This window comes from Natator depressus, chromosome 9, assembly GCF_965152275.1.
Source record: "Natator depressus isolate rNatDep1 chromosome 9, rNatDep2.hap1, whole genome shotgun sequence".
Lineage (NCBI taxonomy): Eukaryota > Metazoa > Chordata > Testudines > Cheloniidae > Natator > Natator depressus.
Window position 1 is genome coordinate 23,280,338 of NC_134242.1, and position 25,894 is coordinate 23,306,231.

Below are 25,894 nucleotides of genomic sequence, written 5' to 3' on the forward strand. Positions count from 1 at the left end.
CAACTTACTGACCAAGTATTATATTTATTTTGGAACAGTTTGAGAAGCTATGTCTACCACAGAGGAGACCCAGGTTCAAGTCCTTGATATCAGTACTTAAACCACCAAACAGAGATTGTGAGCAAAATGGATACAGAACACTTATTCTAAGGATCATTAATCCTTGTGTTGCTCAGTTGTAACGTTTGATGAACAACAATAAGCCATGCTAGGGAACACATTAGTAAGCTATTATACATATGCCTTGAGTACATTTTCAGCTTCATGCCTTCAGCCACTGAAAAAGTGCATCAAAAGGTAATGCACGTTCTGGCAGTTTACTACTATTAGAATATTCAATATTTGTTTCCTCCGTTATGTCTTGTGGCAATGAGTTCCACACACTAACTGTGTGAAAATGGAAAATGTGTACTCCTGTTAAGAGTATTTCTTGTCTAACTTTCTTTTAAGATTTTTTTTGCTTTGTTTCATATATAAAAGGTTTTCTGGACTACGTGGAACTTCCTCTCTTCTCCAGAAGCCCCGATGCCCTTTCAGCAGCAGTTTTGGTTCCAAAGCCACTTTTAACTACCATTCTACTTTAAAAAAAAAAAAAAAGTGAGTACTAAACAGGTCCTACTTCACAATATGGAGTGAGTAGAAATAACTTAATGTCTGTAACAGCTGCTATTAAAGGACAAATTAGCACTTTGGTGGTTAAGTAGTAGTTTTGAAGCTTTCACTTTTTTCTAATAGCCATTCCCTCATCCCCAGTGGCTATGTTCAGTGCTGCCTCATTAGAGTCAAAGCTCTCTCTTATATATAGTACAACCACTCAGTCTTTTTGGCCTAATCTGTCCTTCCTGTGGAGTTTATAGCCAGGTCCCATTTGTCTTTGGTCACTGCACCATTTTTCAGTAATGTTCAATATGTCAAGGTCCTCTTCCATTTTTATTTCATTCTTTATCTGACATCCCATTACTTTTCCTGAATTTAACTCTGATCCCAACCTGCCCTTCCTCAAGTTCAACTGTAATTTCTGTCCTATCCTTTACTAGGAAATAAGTGATGTGTGTGTTATAATACAAAAGTATCTCATGCTCTTGTCGGACTAGAGTGCTCCTCAGCACTCCACTATCTTCCCTCCAGCTCCAGAATCAAACTGGAAAAAGAGTAGGTGGTGATAATCACTCAGGCTCTGCCCACAGCACCAGCTCCACCCACAACATTACTCATGACCTGTTCGCACCACATTACTTCTCCTTTCCTAACCATGACCCTCTCCATCTCATCTCTCTTTACCCTCTCCATTTCTTGGTGGAAGAGGAAGAGAAAGGCAGGGAAAAGGGAGACAATAGGGGAAAGAAGCAAGGTAGCAAAGAGGGGTCCTGGAGTCAAATCCTCTCCCTCGACTTCTTAGTAGCTGACAGCATAGGCTGTAGGAGAAGGTAACGGGAGAAAAGCCCCAGTATTCAATCCTGGCCAACAAGAGCAACAGTAATCACCACCAGATGGCTCTCTCTTCTCCACTGGAAAGCTGTGCACTGGCTCCGCACTGCTGTCTCATGTTCTGCAGCAGCTGCCTGCAGTAGCTCAGGAGCAGTGGCCATTCACGGTGGCCATTCACAGCTGACATTGTGGGAAGGAGGTAAAGCAAGATGTCAGTGGACTCAGAGAGGTAACAGTACAGCAGCGGTTCTCAAACTGTAGGTCAGGACCCCAAAGTGGGTCGCAACCCCATTTTAATGGTGTCACCAGGGTTGGCTTACAGTTGCTGGGGCCCGGGGCCCAGAGCCAAAGCCCCACCACCCAGAACCGAAGCCAGAGGCCTTCATCCCTGGGCAGCAGGGTTAAGTTACAGACTCCCTCCCTGGGGCTGAAGCCCTTGGACTTTGCTTCCCCCAACCCCGCATGGGGCCGTGAAGCTCAGGCTTCGGTCCCACATTCTGGGGTGTTAGTAATTTTTGTTGTCAGAAGGGGGTCGCAGTGCAATGAAATTTGAGATCCCCTGCAGTACAGAATATGGGAACATACCAGCCCAATTCAAGTCCTGTCCAGCTCTTAGTTAAGTAATTTTCCAAAAATCTTTTCAATTTCTGTGCTAGTAATCTGAGCCCATCCCTTGAAGACAAGTTAGAGGTCTTCAAGTCACCAAGGCCCGATGAAATACATCCTAGAATACTCAAAGAGCTGACTGAGGAGGTATCTGAGTCATTAGTGATTATCTTCAAAAAGTCATGGAAGATGAGAAAGATTCCAGAGGACAGGAAAAGGGCAAATATAGTGCCAATCTACAAAATGGGAAATAAGGCCAACTTCAGTACCCGGAAAGATAATGGAGCAAATAATTAAGCAATTTGTGAAAACCCAAAAGACAATAGGGTGATAAGTAACAGTCAGCATGGATTTGTCAAGAACAAATTGTGTCAAACCAGCCTAATAGCTTTCTTTGACAGGGTAACGAGCCTTGTGGATAGAGAGGAAGCAGATGATCTGGTGTATCTTGACTTTAGTAAGGTTTTTGATACTATCTCACATGACCTTCTCATAAGCAAACTAGGGAAATACAACCTAGATGGAGCTCCTGTAAGGTGGGTGCATAACTGGTTGGAAAACCATTCCCAGAGAGTAGTTATCAGTGGTTCACAGTCAAGCTGGAGAGGCATCTCGAGTGGGGTCCTGCAGGGATCAGTTCTGGGTCCGGTTCTGTTCAATATTTTCATCAGTGATTTAAATAATGGCATAGAGAGTACACTTATAAAGTTTGCGGATGATACCAAGCTGGGACAGGTTGGAAGACTGAATTAAAATTCAAAACGATTGGGACAAACTGGAGAAATGGTCTGAAGTAAACAGGATGAAATTCAATAAGGACAAATGTAAAGTACTCCACTTAGGAAGGAACAATTAATGGCACACATACAAAATGGGAAATGACTGCCTAGGAATGAGTATTGCAGAAAGAGGTATTGGGGTCATAGTGGATCACAAGCTAAATATGAGTCAACAGTGTAACACTATTGCCAAAAAAAAAAAAAAAAAAAAAAGCAAACATCGTTCTGGGATGTATTAGCAGAAGTGTAGTAAGCAAGACTCGAGAAGTAATCCTTCCACTCTACTCCGTTCTGATTAGGCCTCAATTGGAGTATTGTGTTCAGTTCTGGGCACCACATTTTAGGAAAGATGTGGATATATTGGAGAAAGTCTAGAGAAGAGCAACAAAAATGACTGAAGGTCTAGAAAACATGACCTATGAGGGAAGACTGAAAAAATTGGGTTTGTTTATTCTGGAGAAGAGAAGACTAAGGGGGGGGGGGGGGGGAGATAAGTTTTCAAGTACGTAAAAGATTGTTATAAGGAGGAGGGAGAAAAATTGTTCTTCTTAACCTCTGAGGATAGGACAAGAAGCAATGGGCTTAAATAGCTGCAAGGTCAGTTTAGGTTGGACATTAGAAAAACTTCCTAACTCTCAAGGTGGTTAAGCACTAGAATAAATTGCCTAGGGAGGTTGTAGAATCTCCATCATTGGAGATTTTTTAAGAGCAGGTTAGACAAACACAGGTCAGATATAGCCTAAATAATACTTAGTCCTGCCATGAGTGCAGGGGACTGGACTAGAACTAGATGACCTCTCGATGTCCCATCCAGTGCTACAATTCTATGATCTAGCCCTCACCCTTTTCCCAAAAAAATCCTTAATACCTACAAAATGTAAATACTTCCTCTTTACACCATCTTCTCCTGTGCATCGAGACCCTGAAGTTCTCTGTCAAAATAGGAAAATAAAGTAGTCATGAAAGCTCAGGTTTGACTCCTGGTGCATAGTGACTGGATTACACAATTTTACCAAATTTCAGCAACACCTGTATGAAGCTGGAGAAACTTAATACTGACATGATCAAAAAAAATAAAATTAGAGATGAACTGTATGGGTAATATTTTCCATTAAAAAAACCTCATAAAATCCTGCGCACTTCATTACATTACATTCATTTCTCACAGTGCTCAGTTATTGTGTCTATCTCCTTTTCAAGAACTCAAATGGAGGATAACAAAATAGCATGGAAAGATGTTCCTTCCTCAAGTGCTCAAAAGTGGTACCCACACTCAAAGTACGAAAAATTTGAGAGAGAAGAGGCTATGCAGGATAAACCTTTCAAGAAACAAAGCACAAAGGTTACATGTATTTCATGAGCCTAGTTGCTGTCTTATTCAACAAAAAAATAGGGTTTGTTACAGCAAGTGTCATATCACATGATGCTTATATGGTACTATAAAGCAAACAGGTCACCTTATGAACATAGCTTGTCATGAGAATGTATGTACTTATTAATGGAGACAGGGAAGTCTAATATTCTGAATCAGATGTGGTTTAATACCCACCCACCCAACCCCCTTTCTAAACTCACTCGGACCCCACATTGCAACAACTTGCTCCAGGAATGAGATGGGGTGTGAGTGTGACTCTTACCAGAACTGCTCCAAGTGTTAGTTAGGAACATGGGAGGTAGAGAGGGAAGTCATCTAAAAAACACAAAGAGCAATACACAGTGCTGGGCGAGCTGCCTCTTCAGACTCCCAACCCAGAAAACTAAAGACATTTTAACTCCAGTCCTCCATGTTCCACTACCAGGACATCAACAGACATGCCTACAAGAGTTATTTTTAAGCTAATAGCAACTGTCTTTATGCACCTTTTGTTACTGCTATAAAAACTCACCAGATGGCAGTTAGCTCTGTTTTGATGAGAAATCCTGTGCATAAATTCATCTTAGAATACGAGATGCTTACATAACCAGAAGGTTCTCTCTTTTATTGAAGCCTTCAACACATTTCTGATGTCAGCTTCTAATGTTCTTTGGTTATGATTTGCCAACTTCGCTCCTCACCTTTGCAGAATCCTTGCTCTCCTTCTTCCACTCACAACTCCACACTTTGTTCCAAGTGTGGGAAGTGGTGCAGACAGCCTCTATATACCTACAAGAAACTGATAAGGTGTACTAAACAACTGCTCAATCACTTTGCTTTTGCATTGATCCCTTCTTCCGCATTCCTTATTCAGTTTATTTCAATTGTAAAATCAGGTTCTTTATCTGACATCAAAAGCACCACATGCATCACAGGCTCTCTATAAATAAATATAGACTTTAGCCTTCAGCATCTAGTTTTTGAATCAGATGTAAAATATACATTGACTCATGAACAAAAGTTAATGACAGCCAGCTTTGGAATTATGGTAGCTGTATGAGATACTCACAGAGGAGTCTTATTCAGCAATGACCTCAGAACTACAAATCCCTAAGCCACTGGACTTCAGGTGCACTAGACAGATTTTGAGATGGGAAAGTAGCATTGGGGTATGAAATATGTTGCATTGTTATAACTACCATTAGCACCAATGAATAAGGAAGACTTGACAGAACTCTGGTGCTACTAGCAGCTTTCTAGTCACAAAAAAAATCACAAAACAGCAGCAGCTGCAGAAAGGCACTGGTGACAGAAAAAGAAAGGAGTGGGGAAAGAAACAAGCTATCAGAAAGGAATAAAAAGAGATGCAAATCCCTGGTATGTATCTACTGTTAGCAGTTTCTAATTTCTTTTTTAAAAAAATGTTAGAAAATTCTACTACTCACCTTACCATTAATATACTGTATGATTGTTCATCATTTAGCTAATTTGAGCACATCTTAACTGAAACAGAACTTGGCTGATTATTTTAAATAACTGTTATAACTTTGAAACAGAGGAAATCCAGAGTACAAAATCCAGAATGAGAAAATAACTTTACTGTGTAATTAGAAGGCCAGATCCTGCAGTCCTTCAACTCAGCCAGAGAACATAAGAGTAGACCCATGGATGTACATATGCATTCAAACTCCACAAGCTGTTATTGGGGATTGAACCTGAATCTTTAAGCACCAAGAGCACAACCCCCATTACCACCCGAGCATAACTCCATTAGCAGTAAGTAGCAGGCTACTCATGATCACAGCCCAGACTCTAAATGATCCTACACTGTATTATATATAGTATACACCAAATTTCACAAGGAAAAAACAAAAAAGCTAAGTTAAAACACTTCCCCAAAATTAAGTTTATAATGGAAATGCCAGCAGATTCTGCTTTAAAGCTGTTGTGTAACTATTTAAAAAATTAAGTGCTGAATGCCCCCAAATAAAGTAGGTACAAAGAGGCAAGCACTGTAACTGATTCTAAATATAACCTTCTGTTCATTTCAAACACCCCAACGAAGTCAGACCACTCAGCTCTTATCATAGCAAACAGAGTCCAGCTATCTGGGTCAAGTCAATTATGTTTTTGAATAATCTTGCAAAGTTTTACAAGGTTCTGTATGTTTTTTGCTATTTTATTTAGAATATACTTTTAATCCTTGCAAGGAAAAACAAAAAACAAACAAAAAAACCAGTAATTGACATAACTCCTCCCCAGAAATGAGCCTAATCCATTTAATGGTAGCTGTAACATCACAGTATGGTGCATACTAGGAAATCAGAGTGGAGCAGCAAGTGTGACCTCATGAGCTTTACTTGTAAGCGTTCAATGTGCTAAATGCCCTTGTCAGTTTAGGATACTTCTTGTACCTATTTACTTAAAAAAATATGCTTGAGATTAGTAATTAAAAGTGAACTACTGTACACCAATGCTTCCATAATTATGTAAAATTTATACTGTTGTAAACACCATATATTTCATAAATAAGTAACACTTTGTACCATGGGACTAACTACCAAAAGCTCAAATAATTTAGTCTATTAGTCTTACTTTGAGTATTTAAATATTACCTGGTATTTATATTTAATTACACTAAAACCCTCAGCTCTGTAAATTACTGTGTAGCTCCTTTATTCCCTAAAATTCAATATCTGGTTTACTAAATATACTTTCATTTGCACCTTATGCTTTTGCCATTTAATTATTTTAAACCCAATTTTTTGTAAACTTAGAGCCAAATCAGCAAACAATTATGCACAAGTATTCCCATTGAGTTCAACAGCTGCTATTGTGATTGCATGGTTATTGTCAAGGTCCATTTGGAGAACCAATCAAGCTGCTTAAATAACCAAAATGTTCCTACACATGTTCCGAAGAAACAAGTATCCAGACAACAGTTATAATGCACGTACGAACAATGATGGTGAAAGAAATTTAGAAAACAATTCTCCTAATCAGGTATATTTAAAAGTAAAACATCACTTAAATATTTTATTCAAAAATTCAGAATTGGATGCCTCACCTGTCTGGTAGTTATCCTTCAGTAACAGGACATAGGCCAGTAAATTCAATAGAGAGTGACTAAAACAATGACGTTGATAGCCATTGATAATAAACATATTTTTCAGAGGATACACATTGAAATAAGAGTATGAAACTTATTTTTTTAAAGTTAACAAAAAAAATTAAAACATTGCTATAATACTCTTTGAAATCTTCTACTTCTAGAGTTAACACACGGATAGGCTTTTAGAACATAGTCAGCTTTTTAATAACAACTCTGCTTGTTATTATCGAAAACACCTATTAGTCACAAACAGATTTACCAAAAAAGCTATAGCTTTCCACACCACATATGTCTGCAAATCTTAGTTCTATATACATCTGAACATGAAACATCAGAAATTTGCATAGTCTATAAACACTCTCTTTTTGAGAGGACCATGGATGGGAGAGAAAAGAAGAGCAATTAGGGCTGGTCTATGACAAGCCAATAATACACAGAGACCTCACATAAAGCCACTATTTACCTGGTTCAGGAATACAGAAAACCACCCATCTGTGGACAGGCAAGGAATTTTCAGATTGTTCTAGTTAAGCCAGTCTAAGGCTCTTTTTTAGCTGTCCTTTGCATCTGACCAGCCAAATGCACAGTATGTACTTCATCTTCTCATCTAAGGCCATGTCTACACTTACCGGGGACAGACGCTGCTGTGATCGATGCAGCAGGGGGTCAACGACCCGCTAAATCAACCGCAGAGCACTCTCCAGTCAACTCCAGTACTCCACCAAAATGAGAGCAGCGCAGTGTAGATGCTGCAGTAAGTCGACCTAAGCTACGTCGATTCACGTAGCTGGAGTAGCATAACTTAGGTCGACTTACCCCGGTAGTGTAGACAAGGCCTAAGTGTTCCCCAATTTGAATTTTTAAGTTACAGGGAATTTGAAATGACATGCCAGTTTGATGGCTAGCATATCCCAAACTCCATAGCTCTCTGGACACTAAGGATACCCGGGAGAGTCCACCAGACATAACCACTACACACATCGCTTGTATAAGATATAACCACTGGAGAGTAAGCTAATTTCACATGGTGAGACGGGAGAAAGACCAGAAATGGAATTCTGCAGTCCCAGAGAAAAAACTGTTCATTAATAAGAATAAGGCTCTATTTATAATACTGCAGAGAGCCCTTTTGTAAGAAAAGCTCTCTCAAACCAAAAGAATTTCCCCTTTTATTTGAAGTTTTCAAAAAAGCAATCATCATCTTTACTAACATTGATTTTAGAAGGTTCCTTCCTTTTGTCTTAAAGGTTTGGTTTCTCTAAAATGTTTTATATTGCATTTCACAGGCTATTGGTACTCCAGGATGATGTTTTTAGAAGCTTAATTTGACAAAAAAACCTGACTTTTGAAAAGAAATTATATGACAAACTGATTAAATAATTTTCATTTTTTTTTAATTTTTCAAGAAAAAGCACAACTATATTAACTTAAAAAGCATTTATCTTATGTCTACAGTTTTAAAAAAATGGCCAAGGCAGCATATATTCAAAGAGCAGATAGCTATCATCTAGCTTCCAGCACTGATTTAACAACTACTTAGAATTCTCTCTCTATGACATACTATAGCTTAATCATAGATTTTAACTAAATTCTAATTATTTATCAAAATAGGTTTTTAGAATGTTTCATTTGAAATCTAAAATATTAATTTACTTTTAGAACATTTGAAACAATCAGCAACAAATCATTTAATACTTTAAAAGGAATCTATGGTAACATAGTATGTCTTAGTAAAAGTACGGGGGAAATCAATTAAAAAACTGAAAACATGACTATTTGATTATTACTTTTTCCTGGGGAGAAGGAAGGCAGGAGAAAATGAAAACAATCATACCTTCTTGTTCTACTCTTTGATCTTGATCTCTGAGACCTATAGGATTTTCCTCGGCCCCTTGATCGACTACGACTGCGTTTTCTTTTGGATCCATATGAAGAGCTACTGCTGGATCGATGTCTGCGTCTGAAATAACAATGTGTTATTAGCACACTCCTGCTTTTAAAAAACACCTATCAATGTTAGTTTAAAAGGGACATTCAAATAATCTATTATTCATTTTTATTACAACAGCACCTAGAGGCCCCAGCTGAGATCAGGGTCCCATTGTGCTAGGCATGGTACATACAAATAGTAAAGAGACAGTTCTTTCCCCACAGACCTTACACTCTAAGTAGGCAAGATAGACAAAAGAGTGGGAGGACAGGTGAAGTGACGTGCCCAAGGTCATGCAACAAGTCAATGGCAAAGCCAGGAACAGAACATAGTCCAAAGCCCAATTTACTGGATTGTGCCTCTCTGTATAAATATAAAGTTAAACACACATTTAGGACTACATCCCATAGCAGGATCTATGTAGGTCTAAGGATCAACTGCATGGAATATGTTGCAGGATCGGGGACTAAGGCTGCAATGGTAAAAATAAAATTCAGGACAGATAAAGTTATGTTTGCCACAGCCACACTGCACATAGTTTTTCAGCCACATTGCCTTTATGCAGTATTTTCTATCTTGTTCTTGTTATATGCATAACTTAATACATTTATGTTATCTTAACTTTTGTAATGGGTAACCTTAATTTTGCATTTATGTATGCTTTTTGAATTTACATTTCCTGACAATATTATTGGGCAATTTAAAGTATCGTTTCTATCATCACAATTAGAACTTGAAGTTTCCTCCTCAATGAGGTGAATGGAGTAGAGAAGGATAGAATTCACTTCAGTCATTTATTTCAGTTTATAAAAATGTATCTTTCCAATAATGTGTACACATGTTTAACACATGGGAAAACTCTTAGAAAAAGCAATAATAAATAGAAACTACCCCCAAAACAAGGATCCTCACAAATCCCACATTTCAGAACATAAAACTCTTACAAACTCCACTAAAATGCTCATCCTTCCCAATCCAAATCCTGGGAGAAGAGGTGAGACTTGTTTTGGAGATTGCATAAGGGAAACAAATGTCAGAGTAGAGAACCCTTCATTCAGATGACCCTCCGCCTCACAATTAACCTGGTGACTGTTAAGCCCCTCAATATGAGCTACCATATTCTGCACTAGTTGATATACGAGTAGTATTAATATGTAGCCCATATAGAAGCATTGCTATAATCCATTCTCTAGATGACAGAGACATGTATCACTGTGGACGTGCACCTTTCCAAAAGAAGAAAGGTTACTTCCTGTCCAAGTGTGGATACTAAAAAACAAACACCACACCTTGTACCTGGAAATTGAGAAGCAAGTGAATAGGGATTCGATTTTGTCACAGTAAAATTATGCATAATTTACAGCATAGTCACAATAAAAAACAAACAGATACTTTTGTGTTATGGTCACTGCAACCTTGTGGACGCAACTGCTGTGCGTTAAGAATTCAATGTCAACCTCTTAAAAACAGGATTAGATCAAAGCGAACAAACTATTAGTCCAGTGATTCTCAAACTGTGGGTCAGGACCCCAAAGTGGGGCGCAACCCTATTTTACGGGGGTCACCAGGTCTGGCTTAGACTTGCTTGGGCCCTGGACCAAAACCCAAGCCCAAGGGCTTCAGCCCTGGGCAGCAGGGCTAAGTTTACAGGCCCCCTGCCTGGGGCTGTAACCCTTGGGCTTCGGCTTTGGCACCCCAGCCAGGGGCAATGGGACTTTGGTTTCCCCTCCTGGGGTTCTGTAGTAATTTTTGTTATCAGAAGGGGGTCGCGGTGCAATGAAGTTTGAGAACCCCGCATTAATCAGTGCTCAAATTGTGGTGGGATATGAGAGGGCCTCTCCCTCATCTGTTCCCCCTTCCACTTTGACTCATCCACCCCACCCCGCTGACCCTTCTCCCCAGTGCAGAACTCCTAGATGGGACAGGGCTGGGTCTTCGCCCCCCCCTCATGCCCCAGATCCCTTGTGGTGACAGCTCCTGTTATCTACCTCCTTTCCCCTTGGTAGATCCCCAAGTCCTCAATTCCCATTCCTGCAATCTTTGACCCATCTCTTGTCCTAGCCCCTCACTGAGGCCTGTTGCCCAGGCTCAACATTTCACTGATGAATCCCAGGCTCCGAGGTGCTTCTCTGGGGAAAAGTCTCTTCATCCAGTTGCTTGGTGGAGACTGGTTCAAACCACCCATGGGAGATCCCAACCTGACCATTCCTCCTCTGATGACAGGGTGGGGAGAGAGATTGGGCAAGCTCAGAGGAGAGTGGGCTGTGGGAGGTCAAGAACCAGGGAACCTACAAGGGAGAAGGAAGACCGAGAATGGCAATGGTCACCACATGGGACCCGGGAATGAGGAAGGGAAAGACCCAACCCTGCCCCATCTAGGAACTCTGCACTGGGGAGAGGAGTGTGGGGGATGAGTTACAATGGAAGGAGGGGACAAAGAAGGGTTTGACACAGGGGTAGGCATGAGTAGAGCAGGGGAGCTCTGGGGTATTGAACAGCTTAAAAGCAGGGTGAAAAGTAGACATGGTGTAAGGGGTAACGGCAAGTAGAAGAGATGCTGTTGTGGGTGCAAAATGGGAGTTAGGAGTAAGGGAGGAGGCAGGGGCAGAAGGTGGGGGTTAACTGATAAGGGAGGAGGCGGCAATTAGTGGTAGGGGAGGATGCACAGCAGAAGGCAAGGAGTAAGGTAGGGGAGGAGATAACTGATCAAAGCAAAGTAATGAACTGCTCATGTACATCCTACTGTCACTCATTAACAGTTTGTTCGTTTGCTTTGATCAGCGGCCACACATTAACAGTTTGTTAGTTCACTTTGATCTAGTCCCATTACAAAGAAGATTATATCAAAGCAAACTAACAAATTGTTAATGCACCGCAGCAGGGCCCATATAAATGGTTCTGTACAGTGGTGAGCTTTCACAATGGAGCTGAAATAAATGGCAAAATTCACAGGTTCTCTGACGAGCTGTGACGACGGTGACAGAATTACATCCCTACAAATAAGAAACCAAATGGATCCATAAACAAGGGCAGACTACCTCCATACGAACAGCTAACATCACCACTATTTCTTCCAGTCCCTTCTCCTAATTTATCCACATAACCACAATCTTTTCTGGTTGAGTTACAGTCAGCTGACCTTCATCTGAAACCCAGCAAGACATTGTGTCAACCAATCAACTACAAACAGCTGGATCCAATGAAATACAGACCATGTAGAGCTGTGTGTGTTCTCTGCCTACTGGAGACATCACAACCCATATTACCTCAACCTCTTTTTCCCTCAATGACCTCACATACGCTTAAAAGAAGCGAGCACAAGAAGAGAATCTTGGTAATATACAAGGTTATTTACAGAGCACCTATCAGGATAACCATTTATTACTGCACAAAAATTAAAAAACATAGCAAAGACTGCTTAGTGGGCAGTCAGCAGAGATTTTAAATTAGAGTTAGTCCTATTTGAAGAGCTGTTGCTTTTGAACATGCTATTTAGTTTCCTTCCATCCTGGTTCTCTGAATAATGCTACGGTGAAGGTGTGTCTTGCATAACTATCAACTTCTACCTGTACTTCATCAACTTCTATCCTCTGCTTTTTACTAGCATATCTCCTTTAATAAATCCTCCTCTAATGGATAATGTCTGTCAGAATGTGCTTCCATGCACCTGTCGACTTTCCCCCAGCCCTTAGTTTAAGAACTCCTCTACAATCTTTTTAATTTTACATGCCAGCAATCTGGTTCTGTTTTGGTTCAGGTAGAGCCCATCCTTCTTGTATAGGCTCCTCCTTTCCCAAAAGGTTCCTCAGTTCTTAATAAACCTAAATCCTTCCTCCCAACACTATTGTCTAATCCATGCACAGAGACCCTGCAGCTCTGCCTGTCTAACTGGCCATGCACGTGGAACTGAAAGCACTTCAGAGAACACTACCATCCAGGACTTTAATCTCTTACCTAACAGCCTACATTTGGCCTCCAGGACCTCTCCAACCTTTCCTACTTCTCTTACTGACTGCTGCTATTCGATTTTTAAGGGTCATGCTCGATTCATCCCTGTCCCTGAGGTGTAATACCATCTTAACTGTCAGGTGCAAATGCCCTAAACAGAAAGTGAGGCAAAAGTGATAGCTAGAGCCTCAAAGCAAACGCTTTGGTCTTTTCTGGATTCAATTTAAGTACACTGGTCTTCATCCAGACTCCAGTCTCCCTCAAGCTCTGTTTTATCTGTGAGATATCCGTGTCTGCACTAGACGAAAGAGATTCATAAAGCTGCATCTCATCAGCATATTTTTGGCATCGAAGCTCATGTCATCTTACTACGTCCCCTAAGGGCTCTATGCAGATGCTAAGCAGGAGCAGAAAAAAGAACTAGGCCTAAAGGATTCCACATATCTAGGCTTATGGGGAAATGCGGGACTTCCCCATCATGACTTATCACTGATTAGAAAAGAATAAACTAGGCAAGTGCACTTGTTTACTCATGTCATAAAATGTTAAGTGATTCAGCAGCAACTTCTGATCAATTATGTCAAATGTAGCAGTACAAGTTGAGTATTCTTCGACTAGTCTCACCTTCATCATCTAAAACAGGGCTTCATTGGTGCAACAAGCACAATCTTGGTTCCCTGCCCATCTTAAACCAGATTAAGAGGCATCCAGGATTTCTGAAGAGATTAGGTGCTGCTGGAGTAGTTTGGGGGGAGGGATAGCTCAATGGTTTGAGCATTGGCCTGCTAAACCCAGGGTTGTGAGTTCAATCCTTGAGCGGGCCATTTAGGGATCTGGGGCAAAAATTGGGGATTGGTCCTGCTTTGAGCAGGGGGTTGGACTAGATGACCTCCTGAGGTCCCTTCCAACCCTGATATTCTATGATTCGATACCACCTTCTTGGTCATCATGCCCAGCAAGGAGAGGTTTTACATCAAGCAGAAGCTAGTAAAGGTATTGGCATGAAGTGTTTGTTTCTTGAGGACAGACTAAGCTACTGAATGTTTTCCCCACATCACAAAAGGATAAAAATTATAGTAGAAAACTACCCTTTAAAATAAGTGTAAATATTAATTGTAAAACTCATCTCAAACCTTGCCATTTAAAAAGTCTACTCTCCTCCCATCACACTCTTGGCTGGTTACCATCACTTTGTTTTAAGCTAGCAGCACAAAGACACATAGTTGTGTATGACTAGCTGAATGAAATTACTTATGTTGAAGTCAGTGCATAAAATATTAGACCTCTCAAAAAAAAAAAAATCCAAATTCAGAGTTTAAAATTCTGATGGGGTCTGATGGCAGGTGTTTGTTTAAACAGAAAAGTTACTTTTAAACTTACATTCACAGCAGTAATGTTTGTAACTAAGTGGAAAAAGAACAGTATCATGCAAGACTCAGATAATTTTGCTAGGAAAGCCCAAAACAGATGTTTGACAGATTTTGCATGCCAATTACCCAGAACATGCAATGTATTCAAATATTCTTAGCCTTCCTACATAACTGAAGGTGCCCCACCTACAGACAAAATTAACGCTGAGTAAAGTATTATAAATTCACCTTTTTTCATAAGAATGTGAACGGGACTGGAGATCTCGAGACCGTGATCTTGACCTTGACTTCCTTCCTGATTTCTTACGGCTGTATGTTCTACTGTCTGAAGAACTACTTGAAGATGAACGTCTACGGTGTTTCTTTTTTCTTTTGTTTCTGTTTTCTTCTTCTGTATCTGATGAACGACGTCCCATTTTTACAAGCTATTTAAAAACAGCAAAAAAGTTATAAAATTCAGGATTGCAGCGTGCATTTATTTTTATAAGTGCTAGATAGATGCCTTTTTCGTAATACTGTAGCTTACACAAGTTACTACGTGGTGGTGGGCAGCGGAAGAAGGGAAAAAAACCTACCTTTTTAAGTTCCTAGTTGCCTAGCCATTTTGCATAACAGAGATCAGCAGCCTTATGTTTGTAAATCAACACATTAAAATGAGTTATTTTATCAGCATTTTAGATTTAAAACATATTATGGTATTAAATTTGTTACAAACTGCGAAGTACCTTTACAAGCCAATTAATCCCAGTCAAAAAGTTCTGGTAAAAACTGGCTTCTACACCAGACTGTTGCATTTTATCTTTAATATGTTTCTAGTCATTTTTTGTCTTACTCTAATACTAGTTTTTCAGTACCCACTGTTTTAAGGTAAAAGGTGTTAGGATATATAGATGTATATCTCTAAACCAGAGACCTTGTTTGAAGAACATTCTTAGCTAATACTGTACTATTGTTTACTTGTTTAATTTACAATTCTGCGAAGGAGGATACAGTAATGCAACTTTATGGTCTGAATAATGCTAACCTATCAATTTCTAGCAATGTAATTACTTTCTGTTGTTCATTTAAGTATTTGTTGACTGTGTATTCAAGTCACTAGCATTCCTATTGTCATAATGAAAAGTATACACAAGATAAAGTTCCTCTGGAAATTATATTATCATAGGATGAAAGCTCTTTTATAGTTAGGCTGATTGAGGTGTTCACTTCAAAACCACACAATTTTAAATGGTTTTACTCCAAAACCAAATCTATAAATATTAAACTTTAGACATGTTTCTTGATCCCTAAGGTGTTTACTTGGATAAAGTTTCACATTTATACATTTGGATAAGGCCGTAAAAAAAAAAAAAACTGTCATTCATTTAACTGCTGGGGAGACAATCTTTTCTTAGTTTGGAACTCATAAGAAATCCATTTTTATTGCTATCACTTCATAATTAAAGAAATACTATGCCTATAGAATTTTTCAGGCTGTAAAAATGGATAATGCTTTAAATCCTTTTTTGTTCCAGTATCACCATTCCCACCCACCCAAGATATTAAGATATCCCTCCTCAGACTACTGGCACTTAACATGAGGCCTTCGTCCCAAAAATGAGCAATTATTTGAGGGCTCTCTGGCTACATCTACATTAGGAAATTGGGACCCATAATTCTCAATTAATAGCACTGGTGGAAGCTGTAGAGTAGAAAGGGCTGAAGCATTTTTAATCACAATATCATCTAACCTTAACCAATAGTGAAGAATTACAGGTCCTAATTTTCCTAGTATTGCCCTTTGAATTCCACTAGTCTTTTCCTGGCCCCCAGCCTTTGCCCCTCCCCACTTCTTTCAATCACCTAAAGGGCAGAACCCAGTCTGCAGTAAAGGAGCAGAAAAATGGAACCAAAGAGAACTTCTCGATTACGTTCATTTAAAGTAGTGCTTCCCAAACCATGAGTTGTGGCTCCTGGGGGAAGCCACAAGTGTTCGGGAACAAAAACTGAATCAATATGCTGGTTTGGGAGTTTCTGCACCCCTAATTAAGAGACTATTAAACTAGGTTTAAAAATCACCTGTGTCTTATCTATGACTTTGCATCTTATGCTGCTGCTGCCTGGGCAAGAAACCTCTCTGTACCCTCTGCTCCTGCAGGGGACCTTCAGCCAAGAGACTTCGCACTGGAGGAAGCATTTGTCAGGAAGTCTCTCAGCTGAAGGCCCTCTGCTGGAGCAGAAGGCAAAGAGAGGCTCCCAGTGCCGGTGGTGGCAGCAGCAGCAGCACTAGCAGATAGGGAAAGAGGGCTGATGGAGACACAGATATGTGTCAGCATTATAACTGAATGATTATCAAGTTCTAAACTACATGTAGCAAACATTCGCCTGAAGATCATAGAATCATAGAAATTTAGGGCTGGAAGGTAACCGAGAGATCAGTTAGTCCAGCCCCCTGTAATGACCCATGATCAAGTATACCTAGACTATCCCTGAATGTTGTTTGTCTAGCCTGTTCTTAAAAATCTCCGAGAATGGGATTCCACAACCTCCCTTGGAAGCTAGTTCCAGGGCTTAACTACCCTATAGTTAGAAATTTTTTACTTATATCTAACCTAAAATTTCCCTTGCTGCAGATTAAGCCAATTATTTCTTGTCCTACTTTCAGTGGATGTAGAAAACAGTTGGTTACTGTCCTCTTTATAATAGCCTTTAACATATTTGAAGACTTATCAGGTCCCCCCTCCATCTTCTTTTCCCAAGACTAAGCATGCCCAGTTCATTTAGCCTTTCCTCACAAGACAGATTTTCTAGAGATTTGAATCATTTGTGTTTCTCTTCTCTGGACCCTCTCCAATTGGTCTCCATCTTTCTTTAAAAGTGCGGTGCCCAGAATAGAAAATACTACTCCCCAGCTGAGGCCTCACCAGTACCAAATAGAGTAGAACAAATGCATCCTGGGTCTTACACACAACACTCCTGTTAATACACCACAGAATGATATTGCCTTTTCATGTTCAATTTGTAATCCACAAAAAAAAAAAAAAAAAAAAAATCCTTTTCTGCAGTGCTAATGACTAGCCAGTCACTCCTCATTTTGTAGCGATGCATTTAATTTTCCCCTTCCTAAGTGTAGTACCTTGGACTTCTCTTTATTGAATTTCATGTTGTTGATTTCAGACCAATTCCCCAGTTTGTCATGGTCACTATGAATTCCAATCTTGTCCTTCAAAGTGCTAGGAACCCCTCCCAACTTGGTGTCATCCACAGGTTTTATAAACATGCTCTCCACTCTATTGTCCAGGTCATTAATGAAAATATTGACTAGTACCAAACTCATGAAACACCCTTCCAGGACCCCACTACATACATGTCCCTCTCCTACTCCCCCCGACCCCCAAGTTTGACAGGAAACCATTGATGACTACTCTTACTACAGTCTTTCAATCGGTTTTCAACCACCTTATAGTAACTTCATATAGGCCATATTCCCTTGTTTGCTTACGAGAATGTCATGTGGGTCCTTGTCAAAAACCTTACTAAAATCAAGAGTGTCACATCTACAGCTTCCCCCCGTCCACTAGGCTAATTACTCTGTCAAAGAAGGAAATTAGGTCGGTTTGGCATGATTTATTCTTAACAAATCCACATTGGCTACTACTTATCGTATACTAGAAGATTATTTTAATAAAGTTAAACAGAAAAGTAGACAATACGATAGTTACAATTTGTTTGTATTTTCAGGTCTCTATATTACTGCAGAAAGTCCTCAGCCACAGCGTGTCTGTGTTAGTAAATAAAACTATGAGAACAGGGAAACTGCAGAGGTGTTTAGAAACCAAATGCCAGAATTTGTAAATAAGAGCTGCAATGTTTTCCTTTGGAAACAATAGGAAAACCGAGAAAAACCCAGGTGTAACAAAGCAACTATTCTTCAAAAAGCCTTTGAAAGCATCTTACATGGTGGCCATGCAAGTTGTAAAATGCAGACAAGCACATACCATTGGCAATATCCTTCTACTTCCAATAGCAACAGATATGGGTAGAATTGTGATTGAGAAACAAGCAGCAGTGACAATGAAAGCCATTCCTGTCTCAAATAATACCATCCATTGATGTACCGATGATCTTGCAGAAAATGTCCAGGATCAGTTGACAGAGCAAGTTAAGAGTCTGAATTCATCAAGCTGCTGTGCCAAATACTTAAATATAGCCAACAGGGCTCAGATTCTGTGTCATATGAGATTTATCAAAACAGTTACAATAGCTAAAGAACTTTTATTTTGCAAAGAAATCCCAACCCAAGCTGGTGAGAAAATAATCAAGATCTTTGATAACGTCATAGTGGGTGAAGGTCTTAACCAGACTACGTGTACGGGGCTATGCACAGATGGGGCGAAAGCAGCCATGACCAGAAAGAACAGTGGGGTTGCAGCACAAGCAAGCAGTGCTTAATTTGTGCGAGGGCTTGCCAGGGCTGAACCCCAGCACTTCTAGACTTGGCAGTTCATAGCCCCAGCGTCTCTTCCTGCATCAGTTACACGTCACTCAGCTGCCAGAGGAACAGCCAGAGCCCTGGCATCTCTTTCATTACAAATGAAGTACTGAGCACAAGTAAATAAAGTGGCACCTGCTAAAATTTGGACACACTACATGATTCATCACAAACCTGCAACCTAAAGTACATTAGGCCCTCAACGTTATTATTAAAATGGTTAATTTCATAAAATCCCAAACAGTAAACACATGGTGTTTAATATGCTGTAAGAAACGATGGACTCTGACCACACTTACCTTCTATTTCACAGTGAAGTCAGATGCACTGTACCACTTTTTCACATGACAACTATCTTTGAATGGTGTGATGCAATCCAAATTTTCCTCCTTGGGAAAACAGACCTTGCAGACTACATGCATAATGTGGACTTCTTGCCTACATTAGTTTACAGGGTGGATGTATTTGACAAATGGTATGTACTAAACCTACCACATCAAGGTAAGAATATAAATATACTAGATATGCAAGAAAAAAAATGGAGATTCATGAAACAGCTTTGCCTTTGAAGAGCCCACAATGAAAAGGGACATGCCAAGATGTTTCCCATGTTAGACTTTTTAAAAGAACAGAATGAAAGTTATCAAAATGCTGTTAAAGACAAAATACTCATTCATTTGTCTGGATTGTACTCCTATTTTGATGAATACTTTCCAGGAGCTGAACATGAATCTCCAGATACCAATTGGATTTGAACCTCATTCTTAACAAGAGTTGATTCTATTCCAATCTGAAGTATTCCAGCTCACAAAAATCTCTTCGAATTATCAAATGATCATACACTGAAGACCAAGTTTTCAAATCTAACAAGCCAGTAATTTGCAGATTTCTGTTAACGAGGAGTACAAGGAACTCTGTGATGAAGATATGAAAGTGGTGCTTCCATTTGCTGAGAGTCTGGGCTTTCAGCAATGATTTCTGTGAAAACTAAATTTAGAAGTCATTTAAGCCTGGAAGATGACCTACTTATAGTGCTATCAGAAATTTAGCCAAACATTGCACAACTAAGCAGTTCAAAACAGGCCCACTCTTCTCACTAAAATCGTAGGCTGTGTCCGAACATGACCAAAAAAATCCATATTTTCAAATTATAGTTTGTTTCTTAAATGGGATTAGATAGGATTATACAACAGACTGTATGTAGTTGACTAAAGTTGCAATACCATCCAAACCCTAATGTCCTTTTTGAATGTTGCATTCTGAACTCTTGTATGTCATGTCCTGAGTCAGAAAAAGAAACAGTATTTGGTTGTGGGGAGCTACCAACTTCTAAAATATCTGTAATGGACCTTCAAGTACTAAAAGCCTGAGAGCCAGATCCTGCAAGGTGCTCAGCAACATCATCAACTACCAGTGACTGCAATCTTCAACACCCTGTAGGACTAGACCTTTAGTCAGCTCACTCTTAGCAAGTCACTTTTGAAACATATGCAACTCCCAACAGTAAGTACCCACCAAAAACAGCAGCACCTCATACTGCCAAAATACCATTAGATGGCAATTTTTTAAATAAAAAGTGCTACTTTGAGTGCATTATCAAAGCAATTTATTCTATACATTCTATACATTCTATACACACATTCTATACACACATTCTATACACACATTCTATACATTCTAAAAATGCACTTTTTCATTAAAAACCTAAAATTGTATCTAGAAGTATATCAAGCTAATGAAGCAGACTGCATAAACAATTGGCAACACTATTAATTCGTAAAATCAATTATGTAGTTTCCAACACATTTTTGGAGGAAAAATAAATTTTCCTGAACTAGCTAAAAATCTAAGATATGCTCTTCAATTCCTTTAAAAATGCTTTACAATGGGTGGCACCATACCTTATTTACTGCACATTATTATTCAAAACCTGCTCTGAAGGCATTATTAATAATTTCCTCCTAGGCTTTTCTATAGCACTCATCATTATAATATCTGAGTGCTTCACAAACATTTCTGCAAGATGACAGAGTATTATCCCCACAGAGATTGAGGTCAGAAGTATCCGTTAATTCTGGGTGCCCAATTTGAGACACCAAAGGACCTGTTTTTTCAGAGTACTTAGCATTACACGGCACATCATATGTTCAAAGCATAGCTCCTCTTGACATCAGTAGCAGAACACTTGTACAAAACAAACCCCAATGTCTTAAGACAGACACCCAGAATATGAGAAACACAATTAGTGACCACCTGAGAAAAGTGGTTTAAGTGACTTCCCTAAGCATCACATAGAAACTCTGTGGCACAGGAAGATATAGAATCCAGTTCTCCAGGGCAGATTTCTACTGCCTTCACTATGAAATCATCCTCTCTCTTCCTGCAGTCCCTGCCTTATTCACCACACATCTTCCAAGGCTCTTTCAGGGAAGCCATAGGCACAGGTGTGTACCTAGCACAGTTCATGAACCCCAACACCTGTACTTTCTGCAACATGATGGAGACCCTGGCGCACATCTACATACAGCGCATCAGGCCACAGCCCCTCTTCTATCTTCTCCAGAACCTCTTAATGAGGCTTTGGCTGCACTTTTCCCTGCACATCCTGATCCTGGCACACCCCATCCGTGGCTCCTCAGTCACAAGACCTCCTCGTCAACCTCCTCCTGGCATTGATCAACATGATCATCCGTCAGTCCAGGAGGAGGAAGCTGTATGGGGGTGTGCTCTGCAATTATGGGGCCTATGTCCAGTCCTTTGTCCGTTCACACTTCCAGACAGAATTCCTCAGGGCAGTGTCCACTGACTCCTTAGAAACCCAATGAAATTTGACATCATATTGATATCCAGACAGCTCCTCAGGAGGAATGAAGCCTTTGATTAAATCCACTGCACAGACCTCTGCCACTTGAGCTAATGGAGTAACTGTTAGCAGTAGTAGAGTTCATCCTCCTCTGCTGCTCCATGTAGAGGATGATGAGACACACTTTGCCAGTGGGTTTGACAGATATTTGCTCACAGCAGAGGAATGAGGAGACTCGGGAACCTTGGATTCCATTCCAGTCTCTGGGGAGGAGTGTGCCCATTTCCCCCACAGGCTTGACCCCTTCTGCCCTGTCTCCTCTAACCCGTCCCTGGTACCAATCCTGTCTCTTCCCTGTCTCATCCCAGCCTACTCGCCTGCCCAGTATGCAATTCCTCAAACTTCTCATCCCACTCCCAATCTCAGCCTTCAGACTCCTCATGCAAGTCCCAGGGTCTCCCATCAGTTCCAATCTCCTAGCTGACTCAGCCTCTCACTGCAGCAGTGTCCCTGATCAACTCCTGGATTTCTACCTGGAAAACCCCGGGGTGGGGTACAGAATAAATTCTGCTTCAAAGACTGAATTCCTGACAAATCACTCCTTTTGCTGATCATGAGCATTCACAGAGGGACTCAAAGAATGGCAGCATGCCTTCTGTTGGACCAGTGCTGACAGAAGAGAAGGCAGTCACAAAAAGAAGGACAGAAGCCCATGCCAAACTGCTCCAATGTCTGCAGATTGAGGGTGTCCTTTTACATGAATCCACTTAATCTGTAGCATTTGGAGACTTCTCCCCCTCCGCAGCCCACAAAAACTACTCAGAGGGGAAGATTTCATTAAAAAAAAAAAAGTTGAGGTGAACCTCACAGAACTGTTCCGAAGGAGAAACACACAGGAGGCAACAATCTGGACCACTTTTGCTATTATCTGACTAACAACCAAAGTAAAATGTGTTGGTGGTCTCAGTCCACTTTCCACATTACTTCCAAACAAGCACCTACACCACAAATACCAACACAGCCACCATAATTGGCAATCTCGGCAAAGATGCCTGGGAGCAAAGATGCCTGAAATGTGCCACTTACATAACATGAACACACACTGCTACTGGCCATATCGTATCATTATTGTATGGGTAAATAAAGGATTTGACTGTACAATTTTGTTGATCTGGCATTTCTCACAAGCACTAAATTTTCAGTTAAGAAATTATTTCTTAGACGTTGTAAGGCAACAACTTCCATTAATAATACCAACATCTTTTACATAGCACTTTTCAACTTTAGATGTCAAAGAGCTTTACAAAGGAAGTCAGAATCATTATCCCCATTTTACGTACGGGGAAACTGAGGCACAGGAAGGGAAGTGACTTGCCCAAGGTACCCAGCAGACCAATGGCACAGCCAGGAATTGAACTCAGGTCTCCTGAGTGCCCATTCAGTGCCCTATGGCCCAGGTAATCTGCCTCTACAAAACATTTCAGTCAATACTACTGTCAATTACATAAAATTCATTATAAAACCTGTTTCAGAGTAGCAGCTGTGTTAGTCTGTATCCGCAAAAAGAAAAAGGAGTACTTGTGGCACCTTAGAGACTAACAAATTTATTTGAGCATAAGCTTTCGTGAGTTACAGCTCACTTCATCGGATGCATGCCTCCACAAAAAGAATAGGAGTACTTATGGCACCATAGAGACTAACAAATTTATTTGAGCATAAGCTTTCGTGAGCTACAGCTCACTTCATCGGATGCATGCAAATAAATTTGTTAGTCTCTAAGGTGCCACAAGTGCTCCTTTTATTATAAAACCTGTTTTTCCATATTGCAAACCAGTTATTTCAAGATATTAAAGACGTATAATAATTAGTTCATATTGCCTTACCTTGGAAGGTCACCGGTAATCTACATTTGTTTCAATAACTTTACCACTTTGATCGGACCTGCCCACTGATTTAGATTGTAAAAAAATAACCAGTTTCACATTAAAGTTACAGGTTACTTTCATTCATCTCGATCTCAGACTGCAATTTCTAATATTTCTTATGGGACATCCTAAAGTAGCTCCACACAACTTGTTTACTCATCAGATACCACACCAAAATTCTCTGTGCTATTGCGCTGAACTAGTTCAAAAGTTCTACAAGTACACTTAACATGGAAGCTTATTTATTTTAATGTTAGTTATCTACCATCTTACTAGACAACTAGTGTATTCCAAAATATCTTTCCATAGCTGGAAGAGGTAAGCAACATCCAGAAAAGCGCCTAACCTGAACAGAGAATTAAAATATCTAAAACACAAGATGTGTAATATTAGCCATAGTGCACAATATAGATGGAAACAGAATCATAAAAGGAAATGGAATGTAGCTATAAATTGTCTCTCTTATACCAGGCATCTTAAGTCACTTAAAGGATCTTATCCCACTTTCAATTAAGGAAATTAGCGCTACGTCACCGATGTCAGTGGGAGCAGGATCATATCCAAAGAAGCTAGGGTTGTTTAATTATAGTAATGACATTCCTGTGGAGGCAGAGCACCCACTATATGGAACACTCCACAACAGTATCTACACAGGGGTGGCCAACCTGTGGCTCCGGAGCCACATGAGGCTCTTCAGAAGTTAATATGCGGCTCCTTGTATAGGCACCGACTCCAGGGCTGGAGCTACAGGCACTAACTTTCCAATGTGCCAGGTGGTGCTCACTGCTCAACCCCTGGCTCTCCCACAGGCCCTGCCCCCACTCGACCCATCCCCTGAGCCTGCACTGCCCTCGCTCCTCCCCCTCCGAGCCTCCTGCACACCACAAAACAGCTGATCGGGCGGTGTGGGGAGAGAGGGAGAGGCGCTGATCAGCATGGCTGCCGGTGAGCAGGAGGCACTTGCAGCTGGGGGGGGGAAAGCTGATGGGGGGCTGCTGACAATGTGGCTCTTTGGCAATGTACACTGGTTAATTCTGGCTCCTTCTCAGGCTCAGGTTGGCCACCCTTATCTACCCGTCTGAACTTGAATGGAGCTGTGGGAGTTCAGCACTTGTGAAAAATCTATGTCAAGTTGTACATCCAACAACTGAGGAATTCAAAAATAAAATCAGAGGCTGCTTTTGAATACGTTGGTCCAAGTGTTTCCCTCTCCCCTGAGGGCACCTTAAAAGACCCACACAAACAAGAAGGGAAACAACCAACTACACAGAGAAAGCAGCAAAACTGACTATATGTTAAGTGCTGCCAAATGTAAAAACAAACAAGAAATAGAGAACATATTCTAATTTATTTCAGATAAATTAATTTAAGATGTTGCCTGTAACAGTAGTAAGTGAAACAAAAATTTCAGTCAAAAGTGTAATCTTTAAATTGATAGATTTCAGAGTAGCAACCATGTTAGTCTGTATCCGCAAAAAGAAAAGAAGTACTTGTGGCACCTTAGAGACTAACCAATTTATTTGAGCATAAGCTTTCGTGAGCTACAGCTCACTTCATCGGATGCATGCAGTGGAACAGCCGTGCGGAACACAATGCCATCCACAGCCTCAGAAACAACTCTGACATCGTAATCAAAAAGGCTGACAAAGGAGGTGCTGTCGTCATCATGAATAGGTCGGAATATGAACAGGAGGCTGCTAGGCAGCTCTCCAATACCACATTCTACAAGCCATTACCCTCTGATCCCACTGAAGGTTACCAGAAGAAACTACACCATCTGCTCAAGAAACTCCCTGAAAAAGCACAAGAACAAATCCACACAGACACACCCCTAGAACTCCGACCAGGGGTATTCTACCTGCTACCCAAGATCCATAAAACTGGAAATCCTGGACACCCCATCATCTCAGGCATTGGCACCCTGACAGCAGGATTGTCTGGCTATGTAGACTCTCTCCTCAGGCCCTATGCTACCAGCTACCATCTTCGAGACACCACTGACTTCCTGAGGAAACTACAATCCATCTGTGATCTTCCTGAAAACACCATCCTAGCCACTATGGATGTAGAAGCTCTCTACACCAACATTCCACACAAAGATGGACTACAAGCCGTCAGGAACAATATCCCCAATGTCACGGCAAACCTGGTGGCTGAAATTTGTGACT

The 25,894-nt window shown here is 40.4% G+C and overlaps 1 protein-coding gene across 2 annotated transcripts in view; it reads right to left on the reverse strand.

The window, feature by feature from the left end:
- RSRC1 (arginine and serine rich coiled-coil 1) overlaps nt 1-25,894 on the reverse strand; it is a 362,956-nt gene that overhangs the window by 330,999 nt on the left and 6,063 nt on the right. For both annotated transcript variants that reach the window (XM_074963701.1, XM_074963702.1), the window contains exons 3-4: nt 14,756-14,952; nt 9,114-9,239 (exon numbers count right to left, since the gene is read on the reverse strand). In XM_074963701.1, the coding sequence (XP_074819802.1) occupies nt 9,114-9,239; nt 14,756-14,952 (323 nt within the window). The remainder of the gene's footprint in view (nt 1-9,113; nt 9,240-14,755; nt 14,953-25,894) is intronic.